This window comes from Poromitra crassiceps (genome assembly GCF_964638095.1).
Source record: "Poromitra crassiceps genome assembly, chromosome: 10".
Classification (NCBI taxonomy): Eukaryota; Metazoa; Chordata; class Actinopteri; order Beryciformes; family Melamphaidae; genus Poromitra; species Poromitra crassiceps.
In genome coordinates this window covers 6657909-6685734 of record NC_139631.1, presented here as the reverse complement: position 1 = coordinate 6685734, position 27826 = coordinate 6657909, and the positions used below count along the sequence as shown (strand labels likewise).

Sequence of the window (27826 nt, the reverse complement as noted above, 5' to 3'; positions counted from 1 at the left end):
GCTGACCTGATGGAAAGCAGACTAGTGAGTGTGTGGAGGGTGTTGGTGCTGACCTGATGGAAAGCAGACTAGTGAGTGTGTGGAGGGTGTTGGTGCTGACCTGATGGAAAGCAGACTAGGGAGTGTGTGGAGGGTGTTGGTGCTGACCTGATGGAAAGCAGACTAGGGAGTGTGTGGAGGGTGTTGGTGCTGACCTGATGAAAAGCAGACTAGTGAGTGTGTGGAGGGTGTTGGTGCTGACCTGATGGAAAGCAGACTAGGGAGTGTGTGGAGGGTGTTGGTGCTGACCTGATGGAAAGCAGACTAGGGAGTGTGTGGAGGGTGTTGGTGCTGACCTGATGGAAAGCAGACTAGGGAGTGTGTGGAGGGTGTTGGTGCTGACCTGATGGAAAGCAGACTAGGGAGGGTGTTGGTGCTGACCTGATGGAAAGCAGACTAGTGAGTGTGTGGAGGGTGTTGGTACTGACCTGGCTGGCCCGGGCGTTGACGTCTCCCTTGCTGAACAGCTCCTCCACGACACTCATGTCTTTGGGCGCCTCCACGGCCGCCAGCGCCGCGAGCATGATGGGTGTGTAGCCCGCCTTGTTCTGCTGGTTCACGTTGCACACATCTGGAACACACACACACACACACACACACATACACAAACAAACACACACATCACGTTAAGCACTTTACAGTATCAGAAGGGCGGCCATTTTCAGTGTGGGCGGTCTCGACCGGGAACCGAACCCCCCGTCACGTCATCTTTGATGCGTCGCCGGTGATTGACTTGTCACGCCACAGCCTGTCGTCCATGTCAGTCACCAACACAATCGTGTACAAGGACTTCTGCCACTCTCCTGACGCCTCAGTCAATCACGTCTCCTCCCTCACAAAACAACAGAGGCCTGCGAGAGGGCGCCATTGTCTGGACTCTAAAAGGACGCATCCTTCTAGACTTTTTTACAAGCCGCCTATTCAGACCTGTCGCCTCGGCAAGGAGACAATAGGAGACGAGTCCAGATACGTCAGATGGGGATGAAGGGAGCACGGGGAGGGGAGGGGAAGGTGAGGACGAGGGGACAATGCCTACAATGGGAGGAGGGGGAGGAAGTGGGAGGAGGGGGACGTCGCACAGCACAGGGAGACAAAAGAGGACGGAGACAAAAGGGACTTTGGTGCAGCGAGTGGCCGGGACCTCATCACACACAGTCTATTGAACATTCAGAGAGAGAGAGAGAGAGAGAGAGACAGAGAGAGAGAGAGACAGAGAGAGAGAGAGAGAGAGACACAGAGAGAGAGAGAGAGACACAGAGAGAGAGAGAGACACAGAGAGAGAGAGAGAGAGACAGAGAGAGACAGAGAGAGAGAGAGACACAGAGAGAGAGAGAGAGATAAGCCACTTTTACACGGAGATGCCGCAATATTGTCGTTAGGGAGGCCCGCAAAAATAAGCCAGCGTTGCCTTTTTACCTAGAAAGCCATTTCTAGGTGTGTTTACACAGAAAGACTGCTTTCCGCGAGGAAAGAAGGCATGATGTTCTATCGTTGCCACGGAGATGTGAACAGCTGTAGCTTACCTGCTGGAAGGGAATGAAAATATTGAATTGTTTTGAGGAGAGACTGACTGACAGAACAGAGGGGATATCCTCACCTGTAGAACCACGACTCGCCACAGATGCAGAGGCACACAAAAAAATAATAAATAAACTAGAACTGCTGCGGGCGTATTGCGAGAAAAACAGCAAGAGAGAGAGGTCCTCTGACAGGTCCTTAAGCTTATTGTTATGCCCGTTAATTTTGCCTACTAATGTCAAGATTGTTTGAGCATAAATAGGCTAACCTACTCAAACTGGTGCAGTCATGGATCGTTATGCCGTATCACAATATTACGACTCATATCAGGGGCGGCTTTAGCTCAGGAGGTAGAGCGGGTCGGCCAATGACGCAAGGGTTGGCGGTTCGATCCCCGCTCCCTCCCAGCTGCTGTCGTTGTGTCCTTGGGCAAGACACTTAACCCCAAATTGCTCCCGATGGTGTGTAGGCACCCTGCGTGGCAGCCTGCCGCCATTGGTGTATGAATGGGTGAATGTAGACTACCTACTGATTGTAAAGCGCTTTGGATAAAAGCGCTATATAAATGCAGGCCATTCATATCACAATACCAATATAATATCGATATATTGCCCAGCCCTAATAGAGATGTTATATGATTCAGAAAGTTCATGTTTTCCTCCAGGTTTCCAGAAGCAGCTCCTCTCACCTGCGTCCAGCAGCTTCTTGACCACGTGAAAGTTGGAGTGCGAGACGCTGTAGTGCAGCGCTGTGTTGCCGTTGCCGTCGGCCATGTTGACGATGTGGCGCAGCACGGCCGGCGAGACGTCGCCAAAGTCCCGCAGGAAGTCCTCCACCATGGCCGCCATGGCTGCCTTCTGGCTGGACACACGGAACCATTCGTGCTGCACCGTGTTCAGGCACGCCCTCTGTTGGAGACGGGAGGCGGTGCAGTTTCCTCCATTAGGATCAGTCAGAATGATGCTGTGATTGCTTTTGTTTTGTGTGTTTATGTGGCTCTTTGGAAGGTATGAATTATTACATGTCTGTGCTGCAGAGGTGTCTCTCTCATCAAGATAGAATTTCTCCCAAAGGAGACAATTAAAGTAAACCTTAACCTTATAATGTACAGTTTCAGCGTACAATTATTTAGGAATCAGGATATAAAATAAGATATGAAGTGTAATAAATACATTTAAAATATATTGAGTTATATTGAGGGAAGATGGATATGATTAGCCTGGGTGAACCCAGCCTCCACGTGACCTGCTCTCAGTCAGACCTGTTCTCAGTAGTGACTGAGAACTCTGAGAGCAGGTCACGTGGCGGCTGGGTTCACCCAGGTTAGGATATGATGACAGACAGCACATTTCCTTTGGATTTTCTAGTGGCCAAAAATACATTAAAAAGACCATTGGAATGTAAAGACTGGTCAGCATATGGGATCTCTTCCACCCAGGCCTAGACAGGTTCATATTGGAATGCAATTCCCCTGGCTTCAAGCAGTACAATGTAGATGAAATGGTCAAACTGACGATGAAACTCAAGACACTCACCAGGTCTTTGCTGCTCACAGCCTTGGGGTCGCTGAGGTGACTCTTGAGAACGTTGCATGCAGTCAGCATCTTCTCACTTAGCTCATACCTTGAAGGAGATGGAAGACAGACATGGACAGATACATCTTTTAACACACAAACGCCTGAGATCCCAGCTGCTGTATCCAATGGTACCTCATTTTATTACCGTTTCAAATGTATATCTGTTGCAAATGAGTATTGTATCCATTTCAAATTGATACCTGTTGCAAATTAGTATTGTATCCATTTCAAATTCATACCTGTTGCAAATGAGTATTGTATCCGTTTCAATTTCTTTGCATCGATACCTTTGACAACCTTACTCAAGTAGATTAAAATAGTCACATTCAACACATTCACTCCCATACTGTATCTCTGGTTTCTTCACCCACCTCTCTCTTGCCTCCTGCTTGTCTGGACCTTCCTCTGCCTCCGTCGTGTCCACTTCCCTGTCCGCTCCCTCGTCCTGCACCTCCTCCTGGGCCGTCTCTCCCTCCAACTTCCTGTAGCCCTCCTGTCCTTCGCACTCTTTCTCTTCCTCCTCCTCTTCCTCCTCCTCTTCCTCCTCTGAGCCAGAGGAGCTGCTGTCCTCTGAGCTGGAGTCGTCACTGGACGTAGTCTCATACCTGAACCAGAAGGGGGCAACAAAGGCAGCACAAATTCAAAGCAGAGCGAGGCTGCTGCAGCACCTCGAATTTCACTACATTTGCATGCAGTGTGCTCTCATCCAGAACACCTAATGGATGTAGCAAGCCTGGGCTTAGCATACAAGTGCATGTTCTGTGCATGTTTGTCCTCACATAGTACATTAGTCCCTTCAGCCTCACCTGGGACACCGAACAAACCACATCAAGAAAGACAACAGGAATTCCATAGTAAAGGCATACATATATACACTACCAGGCAAAAGTTTGTACACACCTGATTGAATGCACCATGTTTTTAATTCTCTTACAGCCATTTTGATTCTAAGTTCAAGCTGAAATGGCATTTCCAGAGTATTCGCTTCTTTATCGTGATGTATTTCTGAGTGCAACGTTGGCTGTAGACGGACCCAGAGACTGGGAGGAGACACACTGACAGCGATGAGTTGGATGCTAGCCTCGCTAGCGTTAGCCTCCATTCAGTTGGAGGACTAATGTTACTCCCCCCCCCTTCATCTCCCCTGTTACCAGAGCAGGCAGGCGTACAGTTGGAGATTGATTGACAGCTGTCGAAATTTGATAGTACTAGCTGACGTAAGCACACTGTATATTTCATTATGAATAGACAACATGGTTACATTTTGATTTGATGTGAAAAAACAAAGAAATTAGATTTTCATGTGTGTGTTTTTGGCACACATTGTTAAATAGGTGCACTCTATGACCAGGGATGCAATCTAAAATAGTTAAAAAGTCATTTTTAAATTTCAGCTCGACTTTAAATGCATGAAATGTGTTCCTTAGACAAATATAAAGAGTGAAGTTGATCCTATATATTAATTTATTTCAGATATCAGATAGTTTTGATTTGTTTCACACTTGTTTAGTCACTGCATAATTCTATTTGTGCTATTTCATAGTTTTGATGTCTTTACCATTATTCTAAAAAGTGAAAAATAAAGAGAAATGTGTGTCCAAACTTGTGACTACATACACACACAAGAAGCCTAAATGTGTGATTAACAGAATAACATGGTGCCATTAAATGGACAGTAAGTGTGCGCCAAGGAACAATGAAAAAGCAAAATGATGATCTACTTCAATATTCATGACAGCATTTAAATATAAGGTCAAGCCCGAAGAAAGTACACATCCATGTTCCAACTCACCCTCCGTTCACCCCGACAAACTGCAGGTTCTTTTTGGTGCCGTTGGAACCGGGTCGGCCATCTTTCTTCTTCATAATGGACTTCAGGGTGTTCTGAGCGCACGGCTGCCCTGAGGGGAGGAAGACGTGACGGCAGCATTTCAGATGAGAGGGATATTTTATCGTTACGAGTCTACGACCATAAAGCCGACTGGTGCTGACATCAAACAAAACTAACATTTAGCAATCCTTCTAGTTTATGGCTCGAATATGATGTCCTTCCAAAAGATAACCCAAGACAGCGTGTCCGGGTAGTGTAGCGGTAGTTTCCCTGCCTACCAACACGAGGGTCGCAGGTTCGCTACCCCCCGTGTTACCTCCGGCTTGGTCGGGCATCCATACAGGCACGATTGGCTGGTGTCTGCGGGAGGGAAGCCGGATTGGGAGTATGTGTCGTGGTCACTGCATTAGCGCCTCCTCTGGTGGGTCGGGGGGTGCCTGGTCGGCGTGAAAAGGAACTGGTGGGAATAGAGTGATCCTCCCACGTGCTACGTCCTGCCGGTGAAGCTATCCCTGTCAGGTGAAAAGAAGCAGCTGGCTACTGCGCATGTGTCGGAGGAAGCATGGTGCTAGTCTCGGCTCTCCCCACATCGGCAGAAGGTGGAGCAGTGACCGGGGCAGCAGGGGGGGAAATTGGCCAAGTACAATTGGGGAGAAAATGAGGGAGGGGGGGGGGGGTCAGAAAACATCATAATAAAAAAGATATCCCAAGACAGACAAACCTCTATGAAGAGAGGCCATAATGGAGATTATATCATGGAAAATGCTGCTCATTAGGTTTTGTTTTCAGTGCCGTCTGTTTGCAGGATGACAGAACAACTAGTATTTTCATGAAGCTTGGTGGAAGGGCAGAGCAGGAGCCAAGGAAGAGACCATTACATCTTGGAGTGGATCCGAGTCACGAACAAGCAGAGCACGAACCTCCGCGGAGGTCCGCGCTCTCCTCCGAGTGACCTATTTGTTCATAAAGTAGCAGCCCCTTCCAGTATCTGAGTGTAGGCTTTCTTTGTATTCACCAAGCTTGATTTAAGCAAGAATCACAGGCACTTTTCAATGCCATATTATGTGTGAATTGGCTATAAATTGGCGAGGAATTAATCCATTGTTAAATGTGGTAAAACTGTTAATTTATGACAACTGCGGGACAAGTTTAGTTTTTATTTATTGATTTTTCTCCAGTCGGTTTTGCACAATAACACAGTTATGCAGTTAGTGTTCTAGATAATATTAGATCATTATATTGTGGCTTCTTGGTTGTCAATAGAGTCCTAGATTGTGTAGGATTGAGAGTCTTTGCTAAGGTGCAGGAGAACCAGTCAAATCCACAGTGAAAAAGGCCTTTCACACTTAAGTCAAGCCTATGTCCCAATCATGTGGGTCTCGTGCACCAAAAGCTTGGCCTAAAACACTACATGTGAATTATAAAGAGAGAGCACAACCGACAAACAAGAAAGCATCTGCAAGTTTTCACTCAAAACCGCAGGCCAAAAGAGTCTTTTACTTTGGAAAGAAAAATATATTATTAACACATTGCAAAAATATATTTGAATGCTAGTTTTAATTTCAGTTATGAAGATTAATTCTCCTAGTCGTGCCCTCATGTCCTTACCACTCTGCACTGACTACATTCAAAGGAGACTGCAGTAAACCGTAAACAGCAAACAGCGTCCAAATTGCCCAACAAGGCCGGACAATTAATTCCAAATAGCTGATAGCGCCTGAATGGGCCAATAGAGTTCTCTGACATGATCAACAGCTATGGCAGAGGAGAAAGTTAGACATTAAGTGTCTTTGTCTAGTTCTTTCCAAAGCAATCAGAGTCAGTGTGGCATGGGAACTCGCCCCAAACCCAGAACTATCCCAATCATTTTAAGTACAGGCCTCACAAACCAAAATACCAGGCTAGAGCCAGAACAGTCAGCACATCTGCCAAGACTTGCCCCGATGGAGGGCCTCTTGTGCTGCGCTGGGGCAGAACTGGGAATGTGTGAGTAAGTATGTGTGTAGGAGACCGCGTGCTTTCATGTATGTACATGTATGCAATTCTGTGTGTAGTCTGTGTACATTAGCGTGTGTAAGCTCAGTAGCAAGAGAGCCATGCAGCATGTTTCCTATGTTTTGACAGGTGGGAGTGAGAGCAGCTCCTCCAGAAACAAGACCCACATGCCACATCCAGCCTACAGTATAGAAACAGACCCACACATGCCACGCCCACATCCAGCCTACAGTATAGAAACAGACCCACATGCCACATCCAGCCTACAGTATAGAAACAGACCCACATGCCACGCCCACATCCAGCCTACAGTATAGCAACAGACCCGGAAGCCACGCCCACATCCAGCCTACAGTATAAAAACATACCCACATGCCATGCCCACATCCAGCCTACAGTATAGCAACACACCCACATGCCACGCCCACATCCAGCCTACAGTATAGCAACACACCCACATGCCACGCCCACATCCAGCCTACAGTATAGAAACACACCCACATGCCACGCCCACATCCAGCCTACAGTATAGAAACAGACCCACATGCCACGCCCACATCCAGCCTACAGTATAGAAACAGACCCACATGCCACGCCCACATCCAGCCTACAGTATAGAAACAGATCCACATGCCACATCCAGCCTACAGTATAGAAACAGACCCACATGCCACACCCACATCCAGCCTACAGTATAGAAACAGACCCACATGCCACATCCAGCCTACAGTATAGAAACAGACCCACATGTCACATCCAGCCTACAGTATAGAAACAGACCCACATGCCACACCCACATCCAGCCTACAGTATAGAAACAGAGCCACATGCCACGCCCACATCCAGCCTACAGTATAGAAACAGACCCACATGCCACACCCACATCCAGCCTACAGTATAGAAACAGAGCCACATGCCACGCCCACATCCAGCCTACAGTATAGAAACAGACCCACATGTCACATCCAGCCTACAGTATAGAAACAGACCCACATGTCACATCCAGCCTACAGTATAGAAACAGAGCCACATGCCACGCCCACATCCAGCCTACAGTATAGAAACAGACCCACATGTCACATCCAGCCTACAGTATAGAAACAGACCCACATGTCACATCCAGCCTACAGTATAGAAACAGACCCACATGTCACATCCAGCCTACAGTACATGCTGCTGTCTGAGGCTGCATGGTGTATATCTGATGTATGTGTGAAATCCATCACTGGCAACACACCTTCTGGCAGCCATATTGGAGGTTCTCAGCTACTGGACAACAATAGCCATGAACAGCGGGTGGCGTTTCTAAACGTACAACTTGGCCGTCTCAGAACTTTGAAAAAAAAAAAAAAAAAATTACATTGTCCTAATTCATTCGAATTATGATTCAAAATCGATTTATCGTGCAGCCCTAGTAGGCGGTGCTCTCCAATTGTCTGGGAGCTGAGACTAGAAATCCAATCGCCTGACTCTTTTCAAGCTACAACTTCAAAGTGCACTGAAATAAAGACTGAGACCAAAAGTGAAAGGGGTGAAGATGAGACATTTGGAAACAAATCTACCTTTATTGACTTTTACTTAGAGAGCATTACACGCTTTTCAGGTGTCTCTTTCTTGCCCATTCATTATATATTTAGACATCATTTGCACATATCCAATTCTTTAATGAACCCCCAAGACGGTGCAAAGTTACTGAGATTTGAGCCTCTATTAGTTTAAAAGTGGGTTAACCACACGGTAGGATTTGCACGTGTGAATGAATTCTAACATCTAACATCTTCTCTAACAATACCATGTAGTGTGTTTCAAAGTGTCTGCAGGCCTGGTACCATGTAATGCTGTGGACATCTGCTCCTCCATGGTCCTCTTCTGCTCAGCGATGGTGATGTGCTGACGCTGTGCAGGCGTGCTCGCAGGAGAGGCAGGCGTGCAGGCAGCTTCTGCTGGACTCAGGACTGCTGCCGTCTGCGACAGCTCCGTCTGCACGGTCAGCGACTGGCACAACACCTGCTGACTGACGTCTACACCGGGCAGAGAGAGAGGGAGGGAAGGAGGGAGGGAGAGAGAGAGAGAGGGAGGGAGAGAGGGAGGGAGAGAGAGAGAGGGATGGAGAGAGAGAGAGAGGGAGGGAGAGAGGGAGAGAGAGGGAGGGAGGGAGAGAGAGAGAGGGAGGGAGGGGGGTATGGTGGGAGGGAGGGAGGGAGACTGTAAGTAAGCTGCACAGGTAACGTCTACATTTCAATCAAGTGATGTAGATGTGAAAGCAATAGGTCTGGAAAACCTGGATGTTAGCACTTCCTGGTTCCTACGTGTAAAGGTCAATGGGATTATTGTATGGGGATTTTGGTTCGAAGCTTGAAATAAGGTCTGTGGTTAACAAAAGTTCATGAAACAGTGAACTTTGTGTTCAGCAAGATAATCTTCACAAATGAGGACCAGTTTTATGACTTTGCAAAAGTAATAAAAGCCACTTTTATATACCTTGACGTAATTGTACTGTGTGTGATTGTTTTTGTAGTTAAATTAGTTACTAGAAGCCTAATTCAGTCATTTTGTAGTCCAAGAGAGGTCAGTCACTGACCAGAAACAAGCTTGACAATGGCCCCTCATTCATCAAGCAGCATGCCCCACAGTGTTATGTAACTAGGAGGGAGCCATGAATCAGCATCAACAGGGAGGAGTGAGCAGAGGGAGGAGTTAGCAGAGGGAGGAGTTAGCAGAGGGAGGGCGGCGGTCAAAAACAACAAGTGGCCAATTGGTGCGACACTACCGGCTCCCAAAAGAAATGAGCTCATTGTTGGTTCGTGTCCAAAGCCCCTGCTGCATTTTTCAACTCCGGCCTGTCCGATCCAATCAGGATTCACTTTCCACATGTATGCAGACAGATCCTATCAGGATTCACTTTCCACATGTATGCAGACAGATCCCATCAGGATTCACTTTCCACATGTATGCAGACAGATCCTATCAGGATCACTTTCCACATGTATGCAGACAGATCCCATCAGGGTTCACTTTCCACATGTATGCAGACATATCCTATCAGGATCACTTTCCACATGTATGCAGACAGATCCTATCAGGATTCACTTTCCACATGTATGCAGACAGATCCCATCAGGATTCACTTTCCACATGTATGCAGACAGATCCCACAGGATCACTTTCCACATGTATGCAGACAGATCCTATCAGGATTCGCTTTCCACATGTATGCAGACAGATCCTATCAGGACATCAGGATTCACTTTCCACATGTATGCAGACAGATCCTATCAGGACATCAGGATTCACTTTCCACATGTATGCAGACAGATCCTATCAGGATTCACTTTCCACATGTATGCAGACAGATCCTATCAGGATTCACTTTCCACATGTATGCAGACAGATCCTATCAGGATTCACTTTCCACATGTATGCAGACAGATCCCATCAGGATTCACTTTCCACATGTATGCAGACAGATCCTATCAGGATTCACTTTCCACATGTATGCAGACAGATCCTATCAGGATTCACTTTCCACATGTATGCAGACAGATCCTATCAGGATTCACTTTCCACATGTATGCAGACAGATCCCATCAGGATTCACTTTCCACATGTATGCAGACAGATCCTATCAGGATTCACTTTCCACATGTATGCAGACAGATCCCATCAGGATTCACTTTCCACATGTATGCAGACAGATCCTATCAGGATTCACTTTCCACATGTATGCAGACAGATCCTATCAGGATTCACTTTCCACATGTATGCAGACAGATCCCATCAGGATTCACTTTCCACATGTATGCAGACAGATCCTATCAGGATTCACTTTCCACATGTATGCAGACAGATCCTATCAGGATTCACTTTCCACATGTATGCAGACAGATCCTATCAGGATTCACTTTCCACATGTATGCAGACAGATCCTATCAGGATCACTTTCCACATGTATGCAGACAGATCCTATCAGGATTCACTTTCCACATGTATGCAGACAGATCCTATCAGGATCACTTTCCACATGTATGCAGACAGATCCTATCAGGATCACTTTCCACATGTATGCAGACAGATCCTATCAGGATTCACTTTCCACATGTATGCAGACAGATCCTATCAGGATTCACTTTCCACATGTATGCAGACAGATCCTATCAGGATTCACTTTCCACATGTATGCAGACAGATCCCATCAGGATTCACTTTCCACATGTATGCAGACAGATCCTATCAGGATTCACTTTCCACATGTATGCAGACAGATCCTATCAGGATTCACTTTCCACATGTATGCAGACAGATCCTATCAGGATTCACTTTCCACATGTATGCAGACAGTGTGTGAAGCCCCTACCCCCCAACCGCTCCTCTATAGTACAAGCAGAAAGATTTGCTCATGAACCTCTTTTATCAGACATATCATTTGCACTGTATCAGTTGAAGGCAGCATCTTTTTGGATCAGTGACATTTAAATGCAATTCTGCTTTCTACTCAACGGGCCCATGAAATTGCAGTGAAAATATTTGAGAGAGAGAGACAGACACCAGAGAGAGAGAGACAGACACCAGAGAGAGAGAGACAGTTAGACAGAGAGAGAGAGGGGGAGAGAGAGAATACCTTACTCTGAATCATGGAAGGGGATGAATCAAAATCTCTTTTCAATGTCCCCCTGAGATATTTAACAGACAACTTGCCTTGCCTGCCAGGTATTTTGTGATATTTGTGTGTGTGTGTGTGTGTGTGTGTGTGCGTGCGTGCGTGCGTGTGCGTGTGTGTGCGTGCGTGTGTGTGTGTGTTTGGGTGTGACTGTGGCGCTATGCTAAAATTGCCCTGCATGTCACTTAGCAATTCATCACTAAGAAACCACGTGTTTTATTGCAGAATTTGTGGAGGAGGAATGCCATTATTTTGAATCTTGCTAAAAAAGTATGTGCAATCATCAGCATCCTCAACACTGGAAGTGTTTAACCCTCACCTCTATTGGAGGCTACAGACTAGAGTCTGGTGGCAGCATCAGGATGCCAGCATCCTCAGCACTGGAAGTGTTTAACCCTCACCTCTATTGGAGGCTACAGACTAGAGTCTGGTGGCAGCATCAGGATGCCAGCATCCTCAGCACTGGAAGTGTTTTAACCCTCACCTCTATTGGAGGCTACAGACTAGAGTCTGGTGGCAGCTTCAGGATGCCAGCATCCTCATCACTGGAAGTGTTTTAACCCTCACCTCTATTGGAGGCTACAGACTAGAGTCTGGTGGCAGCTTCAGGATGCCAGCATGCTCAGCACTGGAAGTGGTTAACCCTTACCTTTGTTTGAGGCTACCGAGTCTGGTGGCAGCGCGAGGATGTCTTCAACACTTCCGTACTTCATGACTGTGTTTATGGAGGAGAGCGTGTTGACCAGCTGACTGTTGATGGAACCAAACTGGGACTGGGGCTGGCCGAAGGCGTCCGCAAGCTCCGTGTAGTTCTCCGCTAGCAGCATCTGCTGCTCCTGCAACAGCTTCTGCACCCTCTCGATGTAGTGGTCCAGGCTAGCGCCCCCCTGAGCTTGAGCTTGCGGTGGTGCAGCCTCAGTCTTACTCTCCAAAGTCTCCTTGCTGCTGCTTGTGACAGATCCGGCTGGCTGCGAGGGGCCACAGGCTATGTTCCTGGTTTTTAAGCCCACCAAGAAGTTCTCGTGAACGCTAACTGGTCCCACCCCAAAATCTTTGGTTTTTGTGGAGGTTGGTTTACCTAGGAATGACTCCACATCTGTTGTGGTTCCCACAGCGACAGAACGCATCTTCGCTGTCGCGTGAACGTCTTTGACAAGTCCTTCGCCGGCGGCGACTGTCCTTGTTTCGGTCACAGGCGTGCTGGTATGTTTGTCACAAGTGATCAAAACGGTGTTTGTGCAAGAGTCATTCAGGACAGCTATTTCTGTGCTGGTGGCCTTGCTGACTGCTTCAGTCTCAGTATTGGTTTGTTGAGATGCTGACTCAGGAGCAACCATGACACAAGAGTCTATTTTTATCACCAAGTCTGGGTTGGTTCCTTGAGACACCAGCTGCTTGATAGGGCCAATTATCACATCCACCGAACATTCCCCACAGCCAATTGACCTGGACTCCTTGCTCAGCTCGGTCATGGGTTTGCAAAGGGCCAAGCTGTCCACCGACTCTTCTGTGTTCACTCCCACCTCACAGACGTTCAGCTCCACACCTACACTTTGGTGGCACATCTCCACCTGTCTCCCCACACACTGGTCATTCACCTTCACTCTCTCACGCACTAGCCATCGCTCCATGGGCACCTCTGGGCCTACAGCAATGCTTTGCATACTGGGTTGACAAGACACCCCTATGGTATGGGTGTGTAAGGTCTTAGCCGTGCTAGCATGACTGAACTCCATGTGATTGCCCACTCCCTGGCTCTGTGTCTGGACTTTGGCCTCCACACAGGCACTGTACATCTCTGGCCTGGCCATTGAACCTTTGTCTGCTTTCTTCTTGGTGGACCCCCCGGCAGCTTGGAGCTCCAGTTTGAGCTTGCCCATCTCCATCTGGTGAGTGGTTTCTTTCAGGTGCACCTCCAAGCGGTAGATCTTCTCTTTCAGCGCTTCGATGGTCTGCTGCTGGAGCTCAATCTCCTTCTCAGCTTCACTGGTCATGCCCAGCATGGCCTCGGTCACGCCCACCGCAGTGCTGCGTGTTTCTTGCCGCTCTGTCACAACTCCTGCATCGCGGAAACAACGTTCTTTTGCCAACTTCATCTGAGTTGTAAGGTTGTTCATATTTTCATCAGTACCAACACCAATGGACTTTTGGTGAGCCTCGTTTTGCGTGCGCGTGCGTTGGATTTGCCGAACTTCAACCCCATTGTTGTCCTGGGTTGTCTTCTCTAGAGCTTGGACCTCAGCAGTCAAGCGCCGGAACTCCTCCAACCGCTGAGCGTTCTGTTCCTGGGCTTCAGGCTCCACAATGTGCAACTCCGTTTGCTTCTGGATGGGGCCTGGGCTCTCCAACTGGTCAGCACTGCCCACGCTGTAAGAGCGCTTGCGGAAGCCACCAGGAGGGCCCTGATTCTTGGACTGAGCAGCCAGTTGTCTTTTCTCTTCCTGCAGGACTGCAATCTTCACCTGTAAGATGGGAATGGTCTTCACCTGCTCCTCGAGCTCCTTCAACCTCTTGAGAGCCACCACCATCTGCTCCCGGATGTGTTGCAGGTGCAGCGGGCTGACGTTAGTCACCGGGGTGGTCATGCCAGAGCTCATGGGACTGTGGCGGATGGAGCTGCCTATGGAAGGGGGGTAGTAGGGGTTATACTCCCCGTTGGGGAGGTGGCCGTTGATGGACAAAGGCTGATGTGTGCTGGGGGAGATCTGGCTATGGGCCATGGAGCCTGAGAAGGAGGACAGGGAGCTGCTGGAGCCCATGCCGCCGAAGCTGGCGAGTCGGCGGCGGGGGGCGGGGGGCTCGCCGAGGGGCTGCATTAGCAGTCGCTCCTGCTCGAGTCGACGTCGGGTCTCCATGAGGGTCTTCTCCACTTGGGCGTTGTGACGAGGGACGACCCGGGGCGAAGGGGGTGGCAGCAGCTGCTTGGGCTCCGAGATGCTCAGGTAGGATTGTTGCTGCGGCGGGGGCTCATAGGCTGCGGCCGCCCTGCTCAGGGTGGGGGTTAGGGTGGGCGTGAGCGGCGGAGCGACCTGGTACCTGGAGGTGTAGAACACCGGGGACTGCTGTTTGTTGTCGTCGCCCTGGTGCCTGGAGGTGTAGAACACTGGGGACTGCTGCTTGTTGTCGTCGCTGTTGGAAGAGGACAGGGAATCTGTGGAGGTCCATCCAGCCGGAGCGCTGCCGCCCCCGCCAGTGCTGCTGGCCCGAGGCACCGCCGAGGGTCTGGCCGGTTTGGGCTTCCTCTGGATACTCAGCTTCTTAATGGTGTTGCCCCTCTCAATGTCGTCCACATACTTGAGGAAGTCCAGGTCGAGCTGATAACCGTAGGGGGTTTCAACATAGTAGGGCGCCACAGAAGGCTTCTCGTCCCCTGTGCTTGGGCATCTCTTTCCTCTCTCTGCAGAAGAAACCAAGAGAGCAGAACATTAGGAAAGAATTCCATTTCACATTCCATGCACAATTCCATTCAGCAAACATCGGATTTCAGCATTTTTGTGACATAATAGTTTGAATTCGTGTCTCGAAATGTAACAAAAAGTTGAAGTGTTTCCTGTTGAATTCTAGTCAAAATACGGTACCTTTACAAAAAATACTGACAGTCCCTAAAACAATTTAACCTGACACTCAAACTAAGCGTTAAGTGTTTCCTCGGCCACAGACAATCACTCTAATTTGCCAGTGCAAGTATAGACATGACTTCTTCTTCACGTCTTCACGTCTCTGGTGGAAAAGCATGAGTGCTGCTCATCATTCTGACAAGTCAACCTAAAACTATGTGAGAAGAATGCAGGGGGCCAGAGATACACTGACAAAATGTGCACTTCACAAAAAGCAAAAAAACAGAAAAAAAGAGAGAAAAAAGTGTAATTGGCAATTTGGCATGGTGAACTTTTTAAAAGTAAGAAGGAAATATAAATTAAGTTTGGTCTATGTTTGGAACAGTTAAAAGTACTTCTTGTTCATGCACTGGCCTGGTACAGTATGATTTGTACAATGTAATAAATCAATATACAATATATTTTATATATATATATTATATATATATATTAAGTCAATGTGTCAATGTCAATGTGACATTTGTACAATGTAATAAATGTCAATGTGTGTGACAAACAGACTTTCAACCCTTGTGTTGACAGAACATGGATGACATGGAAGTCAGAGGAGATGAAAACATGCCATGTCAATATTTCCTAGTCCAAAATCCATCCACACGACATCGACTTTACCGGCACTGTATTACTCCCTCACAAAGACAAAATTGCCCAACCATTACTTTCTGAACATGTAAATTACCTGTTGCAGACCGAGGAAAAAAGCCAGTTAAGAGACTTCTTGAGGTGAAACACTTTAGCCAGATCAAACAAAGCTGCTTATATCAAAGTCCAGATTGCACACGTCCAGTTGAAAATGCCCTTGAGAATGTCCAGAGAGAGAGAGAGAGGGACTGGAGCCAGATCTGCTCTCCTGTAGAGCAACAAACCCGGCTCTCCAGGCCCCGTTAGAGGAGACTATACGTTCCCACTGTGTGTTGGCTAAATACAGCGCCTTGTTCTTGGTATGCGTGGAACTCTTACCGACTAAAGCAAACACAGGGCTTGAAATAAACAGCGGCGCTCTTTACTTCCCAGCGCGCCCAAGCTCTCCAGCCACCTCTCCCGTCAATCCCTTCCATTCAGCTGAACAGAGGAGGGTGTTAGGAGGCTAAGCCTGCTGCTAAAACCTGCCTGCCTTGTTGTTCAAGCTTCACTTACCTCAGCAGTCACACAGCTCTCTCTCCAGTCCTCTCTGTTCCTTCAGCCCTTCTCTGCTCAGGACAGGACAGGAACACCCACACGAGGGCTAGAACACTGCTGTCTGCTGTCTCCTCACTCTGTCTCCTCCTCACTCTGTCTGTCTCCTCCTCACTCTGTCTCCTCCTCACTCTGTCTTCTCCTCACTCTGTCTCCTCCTCACTCTGTCTCCTCCTCACTCTGTGTGCACTCTTTCTCAATCCTCACTCCACAAGTGGGGGGGGGGGGGGGGGGGGGGGAGAAAAATTCCACTATTGCTGTAAACTTAGCAAAGCACTTTGCAGGCGGACCATTGGCCGGCTGCCTCCTCCAATCCCGTGTAGCTTTGGGGCCGGGCGCTTCCCTAACCCAAATAAGAGTCCTGTTATTCAGTGTAGGTGTAGCTGCTGAAGTCGTGACAGTAACAGTCTGTGTTCATCAGATACATGGCTAAGCTCAAAGTAACAGTCTGTGTTCTTCAGATACATGGCTAAGCTCAAAGTAACAGTCTGTGTTCTTCAGATACATGGCTAAGCTCAAAGTAACAGTCTGTGTTCTTCAGATACATGGCTAAGCTCAAAGTAACAGTCTGTGTTCTTCAGATACATGGCTAAGCTCAAAGTAACAGTCTGTGTTCTTCAGATACATGGCTAAGCTCAAAGTAACAGTCTGTGTTCTTCAGATACATGGCTAAGCTCAAAGCTTTCCAACTTTGATTTGCTGTAAAAACACTAGGTTCACCTTTCAGTTGGTAATGTCAGCAAATATGTTACCGATTAACAGTTTACTGCAACTTGCAACTCAACACAGTCACATACCAACTTTGTGTTTAGGCCAGTTCCCCTTTAATTAAACTCTTGATACTGTGTTGTAACTTTATTTTTCAGGAAATACTCGAGACTATATGAATTATGTATTAACCATGTGTGTTGGAGACAAAGCCCATGCTGTGTGTGCGTGTGCGTGTGCGTGTGTGTGTGTGTGTGTGTGTGTGTGTGTGTGTGTGCGTGCGCCCTACCGCAGCTTGTACCGAGCTGAAAAAGCGCATCCCGTTTCTTCTGGTATAAATATTCTCTGTTCTGCAGCACAGTCACGGTCTTGTGCTTGTTGGCACGAGTTAGCAGCCATGTCACAGGGGAGTGACAGGAGTGACAGGCAGCCCCGTGGTACCACCGCGGTGCAGAGAGACCCCCAACAGCTGAGCGATGACCTCATCAGTGCGGGACAACTGAAGGGGTCACGCTCCAGCGACAGGGAGCCAATAGCGACACGGACAAGAGCCCGAGAGCTGTCTCCAATTATCAACAGCTGTTACATTGTCAATGTGACGGGGATTACGCAACTCTGTCACAGCACTTTGTGAGGACAGCACTGGATTTCAGCTCCTTTCTACTCTGCACATTTTCAACCCTAAAGTCTTTCAGTTTCATCATTACTCTTATCCAGTACCTGGCCTAAATATAGGTTGAATATGTTTACCTTATACTATTTTCATTTCCTCAAAACTCACCAGGCAAATTTCCATTTAGGACGTCCACCTAGATTAAGTTCTCATCTGTAAAAGTCTCTGCCTAATAAATCAAAGGTGCTGCTAGCCAAACCAGGAAATTAAACAGTAGTTCTTCATGTTCCAAATGCACCAGACACATTTTCCAAGATCAGCAACACTAGCTATGGATAGCTTGACTAACATCTTAACAGATGGACCTAAACGTCGACTAAGTTTTCATGTCTAAAGAGCAGGGAAGAGTTAAAAGTCATTGGGAAACAATGCAAAAATCTGAAAACAATTGTCTTTATTGGCTCACAAGAGCTGAGGGGGAGTGGCCAACTGAGAAGAGTTTTTTAATTAGCGCACTAAAACATTACGTAAGTGCCAAGTCAACAACTCAAAATAGCGTTGAGAGCTTGGCACACAGCTTTCCCACCGCACTGCTCTGGTTTTCTCAGCTGGGATATTGGAATATTTAAGGCTAATTATCGAACATTAGCTGAAGGTCCCATTCCCCCTGAACACTTCCTGTATGAATTGCAAAGCGGTCGTCAAGTAAAATAAATACTTAAATGTTTCCAAACGCCACTCACTCGCATGTCGTTCACATGCTGAGTTTATAGAGCAGTCTGTCACTGTGCTGGATGAAATGTTTTCAAACCAAGTCAAACACGTTGATATTTGAAGGAGGCACAGGAGAATCTTTCACACTTTACTCAACACGTACTCGTGTGACACTAGTGGCTTACAAGCTATTTCCATTATAACACAAGACATGTGCTGTGTATCAAATTCCTTTCAAGTATTGGGCAGACATTTTGCTATTTTGCATTCTCTGCCTTTCCCATATTTGAGCAATAATAATAATAATAATAGATGTGATCTTTTGTTCGCCTTCCCCCTCAGATTATTGTGTCTTATGAGGGCATATTGTATGGCACTATAGAGACACTGCATGGAATAGGCCACGCCCCCATCACGGGGGAAAGGCTCCGTTCATTTCCACACACCAGCGTCATTTTCCTTGAATTAAACAGCTAAAAGCTGTTGTGTGGTGGGGCTGCGCAGACAACAAATGTAAAAAATCGGCAGTTAAAGTTTTTTTGTACTCCTGAGCAAAACAAGGAAGCCATTGAGAATTGGCGAGAAGAAGGAAGTAAGTTGGAACAGTCACGTGACATGTTTTGATGAGTTTCCAATTCATTTTCTCCATAGACAATTTGAAAAATCACTTCAGTTGGAGTAAAAAATAAAAAACCATCTAGAAAAAAAAAGAAAATTTTAATTTTTTCCCCCCTGCTCCAACTGAAATGTTTTATGGTCACTCACGATTCAGTAGGTCACGGGTTGGCTTGGTTCCAGGCCTTAAAACTCATCGTTATATAAGGATTTTTCTACACGTCTGTTGAGCTCTTATTAACTTGCGCAAAATGTTGCACCAACTAATTTCTTCTAGGAAGCTCATTGGTTGCTTTGCTCGGGGCAGGAATGCTCTCTGTGTTGCCTCTCTGAACATAACGTGCAGACGGCCATGTTAGGCCTTGATGTGTTTTTTGGGCTCGGCTCCTTTTGCATTGGCTTTATAAAAGTTTAAATTTAGAGCTGGCAAAAGCCTTTTCACATCCACACACACAGTGCCCTCAGAGGCACAATAACACAGTGCAGCAGTGTTTCCCAGTTGCCGATCAACAACACACCACCAGAGCAAACCAATCTGTGGCTTTACACGCCATATATCACATACATGAGCGATTGATAGATGTACCAGAGATATATACATTATGGGCGGGCAAAGTGGAGCGTAAACAAACTTTACCCACCTCTTTGAAATGAGGCAGTTCACTCACTCGCCTATTTTCAGATCAACCGTATCAATCGATGAGGGCAAACAACAAGGTGGGTAAACTACTCACCTTGGATAGTTTAGCCACCCCTGTATTTACTACTACACCCCTGTATTTACTACTACACCCCTGTATTTACTACTACACCCTGTGTTTACTACTACACCCCTGTATTTACTACTACACCCCTGTATTTACTACTACACCCTGTGTTTACTACTACACCCCTGTATTTACTACTACACCCCTGTATTTACTACTACACCCCTGTATTTACTACTACACCCCTGTATTAACTACTACACCCTGTGTTTACTACTACACCCCTGTATTTACTACTACACCCTGTGTTTACTACTACACCCCTGTATTTACTACTACACCCCTGTATTTACTACTACACCCCTGTATTTACTACTACACCCCTGTATTTACTACTACACCCTGTGTTTACTACTACACCTCTGTATTTACTACTACACCCCTGTATTTACTACTACACCCCTGTATTTACTACTACACCCCTGTATTTACTACTACACCCCTGTATTTACTACTACACCCCTGTATTTACTACTACACTCCTGGATATGGCATAATGTTCTACTGTCCACATCCCATCAATCAAGCAATCAAAACAAGTTTACGTAACAAAAATAGCACTTTCACTGACTCAAAAACAGCACAAAACTGCGCCATATTTCTCAGAAAGCATATTATCAACATTCTCTAAAGCTCTCCAAACTCATTCTACACACAATGACTAATATAGAAATATAGATCTAAGCTGTAAGGTTTCATAATATTATACTCACATTTGGTGCACGACGCAGACTGAGAGCGAAGCAAGACGTTTGTGAGGCAAGTGACAAGAAGGAGGTGGGACTGTGTGGTGCCACACACACACACACACCCACCCACACACACACACGGGTCTTTTTCTCTGCTACAGTCAGCCTGGTATTTCCTGACCCTGCCTGCGAGCTGCTATACGCCTAATGACTCCCAACAACAAGCCTTTAGCCAGCGTCTGATCAACGCTTCATTCTGCTTCAGCTCGGCCCTGTGGTGGCGAGACACATCCGTCCTCGTCCACAAAGTCCGCAGGAAACAAGAGCAAACAATCACTGCAGTAAGGCAGTGTTTTCCTGCACAGCTCAGGGCAGCATAGGAAGGGGGGGGGAAGGACGCAGGCCGGGGACAGATAGAGGAAAAAAGGTGCCAAGCGTCTGTGTAACGTATTTGATTTTTCTAGCAAGTCGCGAGCCGGTGCCAGAGGCTCCTGCCAAATTCAACAACTCCTCTCTGGACATGATGACGCAGACGGTAGGAAATGTTTGGGCTTCCTCCTCGGCGAGCAGTGTGAGGCAGGAGGAGGAGATGTATGAAAAGCTTGGGTCCATCTCACTTCATTCTCGCCAACAGCAACGCAAAACAATCCGCCCATACTCAGGGTTCAGTTGCAATGACATTTACTGTGAACGGTAGGCTGCTGTTAGGACAATTCAGTTGGAACACAGTGCTGCCCGTGCACTTGTAGGTAAACGGTAGGTCTTGGCAATGCCAATTAGGCCTATATCCTTAACCCATTGATACCTGATGGAGCATTTGCGTGTATATCCCTCATTTGTGTGTGTATCCCTTTAAGACCGTGAACCGCGTGACGCGGTCTTAAAGGGATACCCACACAAATGCTGCATCAGGTATCAATGGGTTAAGCTACCTACAAACAAAAAACATAGTCCGTCTGCAGATGGAACCTTTGAAAGCCGGACAATGACCTACTTAATGCACTGTGGTCCACAATTCAATTGACCGACATCATCGGTCTCTTTTGTTCCACTAAGATAGTGAGAATCCAGTCCAATCAGGGCCAAATCGAGAAGAACAATTCTTCCATTGAGTATGCAGAGGCCCTGGCTGCCCTGCCCCTCTGCTCCACACAGCTCTTACATAAACACAGACACAATAGGAGAGAGTGGCTCCTCATGGGCCAGAAGAAGACAACAGTGCCATCGTGGGGTATTGTCACTTGGAGCTGGGTCGGTCCCTGCTGGTGAAACAACACTACTACTTCAGTGGGTTTCAATCACTCCCACCCAATCACTGCTATCACTGCCATCACTGCCATGCTGCTGCTTGGCTTGACTGAACACTCCGGCTGGTTCTGGACCAACAACCAGTCTGCAGACTCAGCCTCTGCAAGCTGGTTTATTTTAGACAACCGTTAGTTCACATTCACCCATTCACACTCACATTGACACACCGACGGCATCTGCAGCCTTGCCAACTGCTCGTCGGGAGCAGTTAGGCCCTAACTGTTAGGGGTTCAGTGTCTTGCTCAAGGACACTTTGACGCGCTACCAGGAGGAGCCAGCCTCGAACTGGGAACCTTCCGATTCCCAGGCGACGGCTCTACCTCCTGAGCTATGCTGCTAAAAAGTAGTCCTGCTAAAACTAACTGGCGAGTGAGAATAAGGCGCATGCTTTGAAAGCCACTTTTGGCAGCAGCGTGTTCCAGCAAAAACAGTCCTGTGGTGAAAATGAAGTGAAAATTGGAATCAGCCGAGGTTTAAAATTGTGTTTGCGTGATTTCCCTGACGCCTCGCTTCTTCATGCAGTACGGCTACTCCTACATCAGCTTCATCTGAGAGGGGCACGCACTCCTCATGAATATTCATCTACCTAATGAGTCTGCTGTGGGCCCACTGACTGATCACCCCACACCGTTGCAAGCAGGTATTACCGTCTGTTATCCTACAGCTCGATCACATCGCAATCGATGATGCATTATAGCAGAATTATTACCCTCTGTAAAAATCCTCATCCTCCAAAACCAAGTTTTCACATATCTTCACGTAGTTTTTGTATCTTCCATATTCTGGTTTGTATCTTTTAAAGTTTCAACACTGCCTGAGAGTACATCTTGCTTCTACTCTCCACATTCCTCATTCCTAACTGAAGTACTACACATACAAGAGAGGTCTACTGCACAACACATTTCAGACCATGTTTTCATTCACATTTTTCAGAGACTACAAAAACCCACAGACTGGCGGTGACACTTTTGCTGCAAAACTGACATCTCATATTCATAAAAAATCTGGGTCAAATTACTTTCTTTTCATTAAATTGGCTCTTCTAAAATCAGCCACATAACTGATCAGAAATCTATAGCAGATTTGGAGTAGTGGTCTATCTCTACTGGAGCACCCAGCATCCTTACATTAAGTATTATGTCTTTGTCAAATTCTTGTGGTGCAGCAGTGACCATGCCCGCATGATCGCCAACACCACAGTGGAGTTATTTTTTACAATTCTCTGCTGTCAGGGGTTAGCGGTGTCAGCTCAGCTATCTGGCGTAAACTCACCATCTCTATAAAGAGACAATAAAACTCAACTCCTGGGTTAAATCTGTCCAGCCTTTGAAGTGAATCTGTGAGAGACTGTGCAGTCTGGGCACCAAATGTCTCAAGAGTCTCATCAAAGAAGCGCCTTTTTCACAGCAGCCGTTGTCTGTCTAAAAGGCAGGGTAAACACAGGTGCAACCAAAACATTAATGAGGGCCCCAGCACTGTGTCTGGAACACCTAAATGGATTGGAAGTTGGAAACCCTCAATGTCTTGGTTGCAACCTGTGTTTACCCTGCTTTTTAGACACACATGGCTGCTGTGAAAAAGGCCCATAGCTCACAACACTGTCCATAAGTGTCCTGAAAGCATCTGCCATGCAAGCTGTGCATTCCTCCAGGGATTTAGAAGTAAGAAGAGGCTTCACTTTCTCTCCTGTTTGCCGGGCCTGGAATGCCAACTGTCTGCAGGTGTGCACTCTGTCTCCGCTGACAGGGTTTATTTCACACTAAAGTGTGGAGATCTTACACATGCGCACGCGCACGTGCACGCACACACGCGCGCGCACACACACACACACACACACACACACACACACACACACACACACACACAGTGTGTTTCAGTGGGAAGGGAGGAGGAGAAGAAAACATAACAGCTACTTCATTTTGGACAACTGAAAGTCTTGAACGCTACATTGGACATCTGTTTTGACTTGCAAAGGTATTCCTTCCTTTTGGGCCAGAGCTGCCAAATGGCTCGTTAGGGAAGACTATGGCTTTGGTTGTCCCTCCATAAACTCATGTTTAACATTCCTGCAAGTATGTGTGATGTCCGTTTGCCGTTAAAGGCCATGAGACGCCTACTATGTGAACAAATAGACACAGCCCCAGTTTAAAAGGTGTTGGAAAGCTCCATTTAAAATCTTTATGGTACGAAATCTAGCCAACTTCTGGTTTGTGAGAAGTTGGCATGGTATTGTCATTTAGACCAATGATGCGCAACCTGGGGGTGAGGAGGACCCCCGCCCGGACCGCCCAGGAAGTCCTTTTAAGGAGTTGGGGAGGGGGGATTCTACTATAATGTTTTTTTATCATGTCAATTTTCTTTGGATTTTTTTTCTTTCAAATTTTGCTTTTTTCTTGTGACATACTGAATAGTTTTAAGTTTGCCTGCTCTTACAACTAATTAACAAACAAATTAATCAATTAATTAATTAATTAATTAGTTAATTAGTATGTATCGTGAAAGATGCAAGTAATAGAGAGCCAAAGTGAAACGTCACTTCCTGCTTTCTCCCTGTACCAGCGCTGCGAAAAATATGAATGGCGGTGAACGGAGAATAAGGTCACTTTTTTGATCCCGTTTGAATTGTGCCACGGGGTGCCAACGCTAATTTTGTCAATTTAAAACATAACTTTGCATGTCAAGAAAGTCACAGTTTGTCGTCAAACTGAAACGTAGGGGTTAGTTTCGTATAAAAACTACATAGCTTGTGGAAGCTCGTGGCATGTCGCCGGTCTTCAGCTTTGCCGGTAGAGAAAGTGACGTCACTTAGTCACCATCAGTGCATGTAGTCTTTCTGATTTATAACTTCTAGTGCAACAGTTTGGCGACAAACTGTGACTTTCTTGACATGCAAAGTTACGTTTTAAATTGACAAAATTAGCGTTGGCACCCCGTGGCACAATTCAAACGGGATCAAAAAAGTAACCTTATTCTCCGTCCACCGCCATTCATATTTTTCGCAGCGCTGGTACAGGGAGAAAGCAGGAAGTGACGTTTCACTTTGCCTCTCTATTGTATATTTGTTCACTCGTCCATTTTACATGAGGACTACAAGTCCCAGCATGAAGCCACAGAGCTGTAAACATGGGTGTAGATTTACAGATGCATTGTGGTCCTGTCCCGAGGAATGTGGCCAGCGGTTGAAAGTCACATTTGAATGCCTGTAAACGTGCTGAACTATGCTTGGTAAAAATAAAGCCCTGCGTAGCATCTTCAAATGTCTACATTCTTTAATGCAAGGTTACTGGAGACGCTTCACCCCTGGTGTCAAGAGGCAAGAGTCAAAGTGATGCAGGAGGACTTGACCAACTAAATATACCTGCCTGACACACGCCTGAAACTGGACACCTGAGCCACATTAGGGCCCCATTGTATCTCCATCAAGCTAGGTTTAATTTAGCCAGGACAAGCACAGATTATTCCTGGGACGGCCATGCGCTGCTCCATAATTACCACCAACAGTGTAATAATAATACAGTGCCTGTCAATATAGTAGTTTAAAGTCAAACAAAAAGCACAATACTCAATTTAAAAAAAGAAGAAGCCATGATGGAACAGTGTGAAACAGGAATTAAAATGAGGAGAGGAGACACTTTTAAATCAACATGCAAACACAAAAAGACACACAAATCTTGACAAATTAAAAAAAAATAACAAAGAAAAGTGGCACGATGAAATGAATGGAGACGGGGGGGGGGGGGGTTTGGTTACCTGGGCCGTTGCCGTTGACGTGCATGGAGACGGGGGGGGTTTGGTTACCTGGGCCGTTGCCGTTGACGTGCATGGTGGTTTGAGCCATGGCTGCAGCTGTGTGCTCTCAGTCCCACAACAAGACCTACTGGGGTCATGCAACTGCCATGCATCAAGTCCAGCTCACCATGCAGCCTGCAACCTGAGACAGAACACAACCAGGACTGTTACTCACAACAAGCACTTACATCATCAACCTGAGACAGAACACAACCAGGACTGTTACTCACAACAAGCACTTACATCATCAACCTGAGACAGAACACAACCCGGGCTGCGTTCCAATACCCATACTTGTACTTCTTTCTTGTAGTATGTACTGCCGCTGCCCTCACAAAGTATGGATTGTAGTGTGCAGCATGCATGCAAAATGCATACTATTGGGACACACTACATCTGTCGTCACGTGAGCTTCCTGAACTCCGACATCTTGCTCACTTCCGCCGACGTCCGCAGCGCCACATTTGAGTTTTTTTTTTTTTTTTTTTTTTTTAATTCAATAAACAAAGTCTGGCAGTAACAAACAGTACATTATACAAAAAATTCAGACTAAACATTTACAAAATTGGAACAGACAATCAAATAAACAAAATAAAATAAATAAAGCAAAAACATTAATTCAGAGTTCTAAACAGGAATCAAGATATGCATGTTTTGGTACACACTCCATGCTTGTTTGGTTTTAACATATTTCAAGGCTTTCTTAAAGTTAATTATCTCATTCATGAACACGCAGCTCAGTCAGTGCGACGTAACTCCAGTAGGAGGCGGTAATGCACAAAAAGTTGTTTGCCAACCGCCATAAAACATTAGAAGAAGAAGAAGAAGATGTAACTTCCTGCTGCGCAAAGGATTGTGGGGAAGATTGGTTGACGCAGCATGCATCGATGCATACTCCGAAATAGGAGCTGATGTAGTACAACATCCTGGTACTCTTGGCATACTGCATCTGACATACTATGTATTGGGACATACTAATTCTTTTTTTGCCTACTAAATAGTATGGAAGTATGGGTATTGGAACGGGGCCCAGGACTGTTACTCACAAACACTTACATCATCAACCTGAGACTCACAACAAGCACTTAGATCAGCAGTCACATGCAAACAGGTAAGATGGTCATCTGAGAGGATTCTGCAAATACCTTGCCCCACTGTCATCCCAACATAAAGGTCTATTTTTATGTAAATTAACAATACAAATATCTGCATATTCAACTCTAAAATATGCTTGGCCCATATCCAAAAGTTTTAACTGCGATGCCGTCAAAATATTGTGATATTTGACCCTCGAGGGGGAAGCTAACCTTGCAAGCAAGCTGGATGTGCGGTTTGGTTTGTGAAAACAAACAATACCGCCCCCATCTGGCAATGTCAGGAAGCGGTGTCGACCTTCGATTTTATTTAATTCCATTATTATTTATAGCCTAGAAATTTGATCTTACTATTCAAGTAAGAAAAACAACAACCGGAATTTGCCAATTCCTGCGATTTCCAGGAAAATGGGCTGATCGTGGAAATGACAAATGTTTCACTAAATCTATGGTTTTGTTGTTTTTAAACACAACAGAGACCATTAGTCTGGCTATCAAGATATTCAATAATATTATTGCACATTGGCCCAAGCCTACTTGCAAAATACATTCTAAATTCAGGCTTTGCTGTGGCATACCGTAAATATTCATATAAACAGCCCTGCCAATCAAATTAAAAATGAAAACACGCCTGCAGTCTCGATTTCGCTGTAAAATAACATCCTGCTTCGATGCTTTGATTTGAACCTGCTGCCAGAACATTGTGTGCTTGGATGGAGATCGAGGGAAGAGGACACATCTGGGAGCGTAAACAAGAACACAAAAATAAGTTCTCTCAACTCCGACCACGTCAATGAAAGGTCTTTGTTTCAGAAGATGAAGAGTCCATCTAACGTTTTGTTATGTCCCACAGACAGCAGCACAAAGGCCTTTCTCTTTGAAACATGCGGCCCACTTGAAGCCATGGACAGCGCTGACCCCTGCTTCTTCACAGGTGTGTTTGCATCTGACATTAGGAGCATAAAGGTCCTGTGTGCACTTGCTTGGTCATTATCAATGGAGACATTATGAGCAGGCACAAAAGAGCTATTCTCTTCTCTTAGGAAAAGGAGCCAACGTGGAAAAAAACATAACAGTGATGGGCCTCAGAGAGAGGGGAGTTTCAAAACAGGCATCTGG

At 46.3% G+C, this 27826-nt stretch overlaps 1 protein-coding gene across 1 annotated transcript in view; it reads right to left on the bottom strand.

Annotated features, from left to right (window-relative positions):
• kank1a (KN motif and ankyrin repeat domains 1a) overlaps positions 1–25690 on the bottom strand; it is a 30039-nt gene extending 4349 nt beyond the window's left edge. Inside the window, exons 1-8 of the mRNA XM_083644149.1 lie at positions 25575–25690; positions 12267–15014; positions 8790–8981; positions 4927–5035; positions 3506–3739; positions 3093–3180; positions 2246–2465; positions 468–610 (exon numbers count right to left, since the gene is read on the bottom strand). Of these exons, the coding sequence (XP_083500275.1) occupies positions 468–610; positions 2246–2465; positions 3093–3180; positions 3506–3739; positions 4927–5035; positions 8790–8981; positions 12267–15014; positions 25575–25662 (3822 nt within the window). The 5' untranslated portion in view covers positions 25663–25690. The remainder of the gene's footprint in view (positions 1–467; positions 611–2245; positions 2466–3092; positions 3181–3505; positions 3740–4926; positions 5036–8789; positions 8982–12266; positions 15015–25574) is intronic.
• Positions 25691–27826: the final 2136 nt, after the last annotated feature.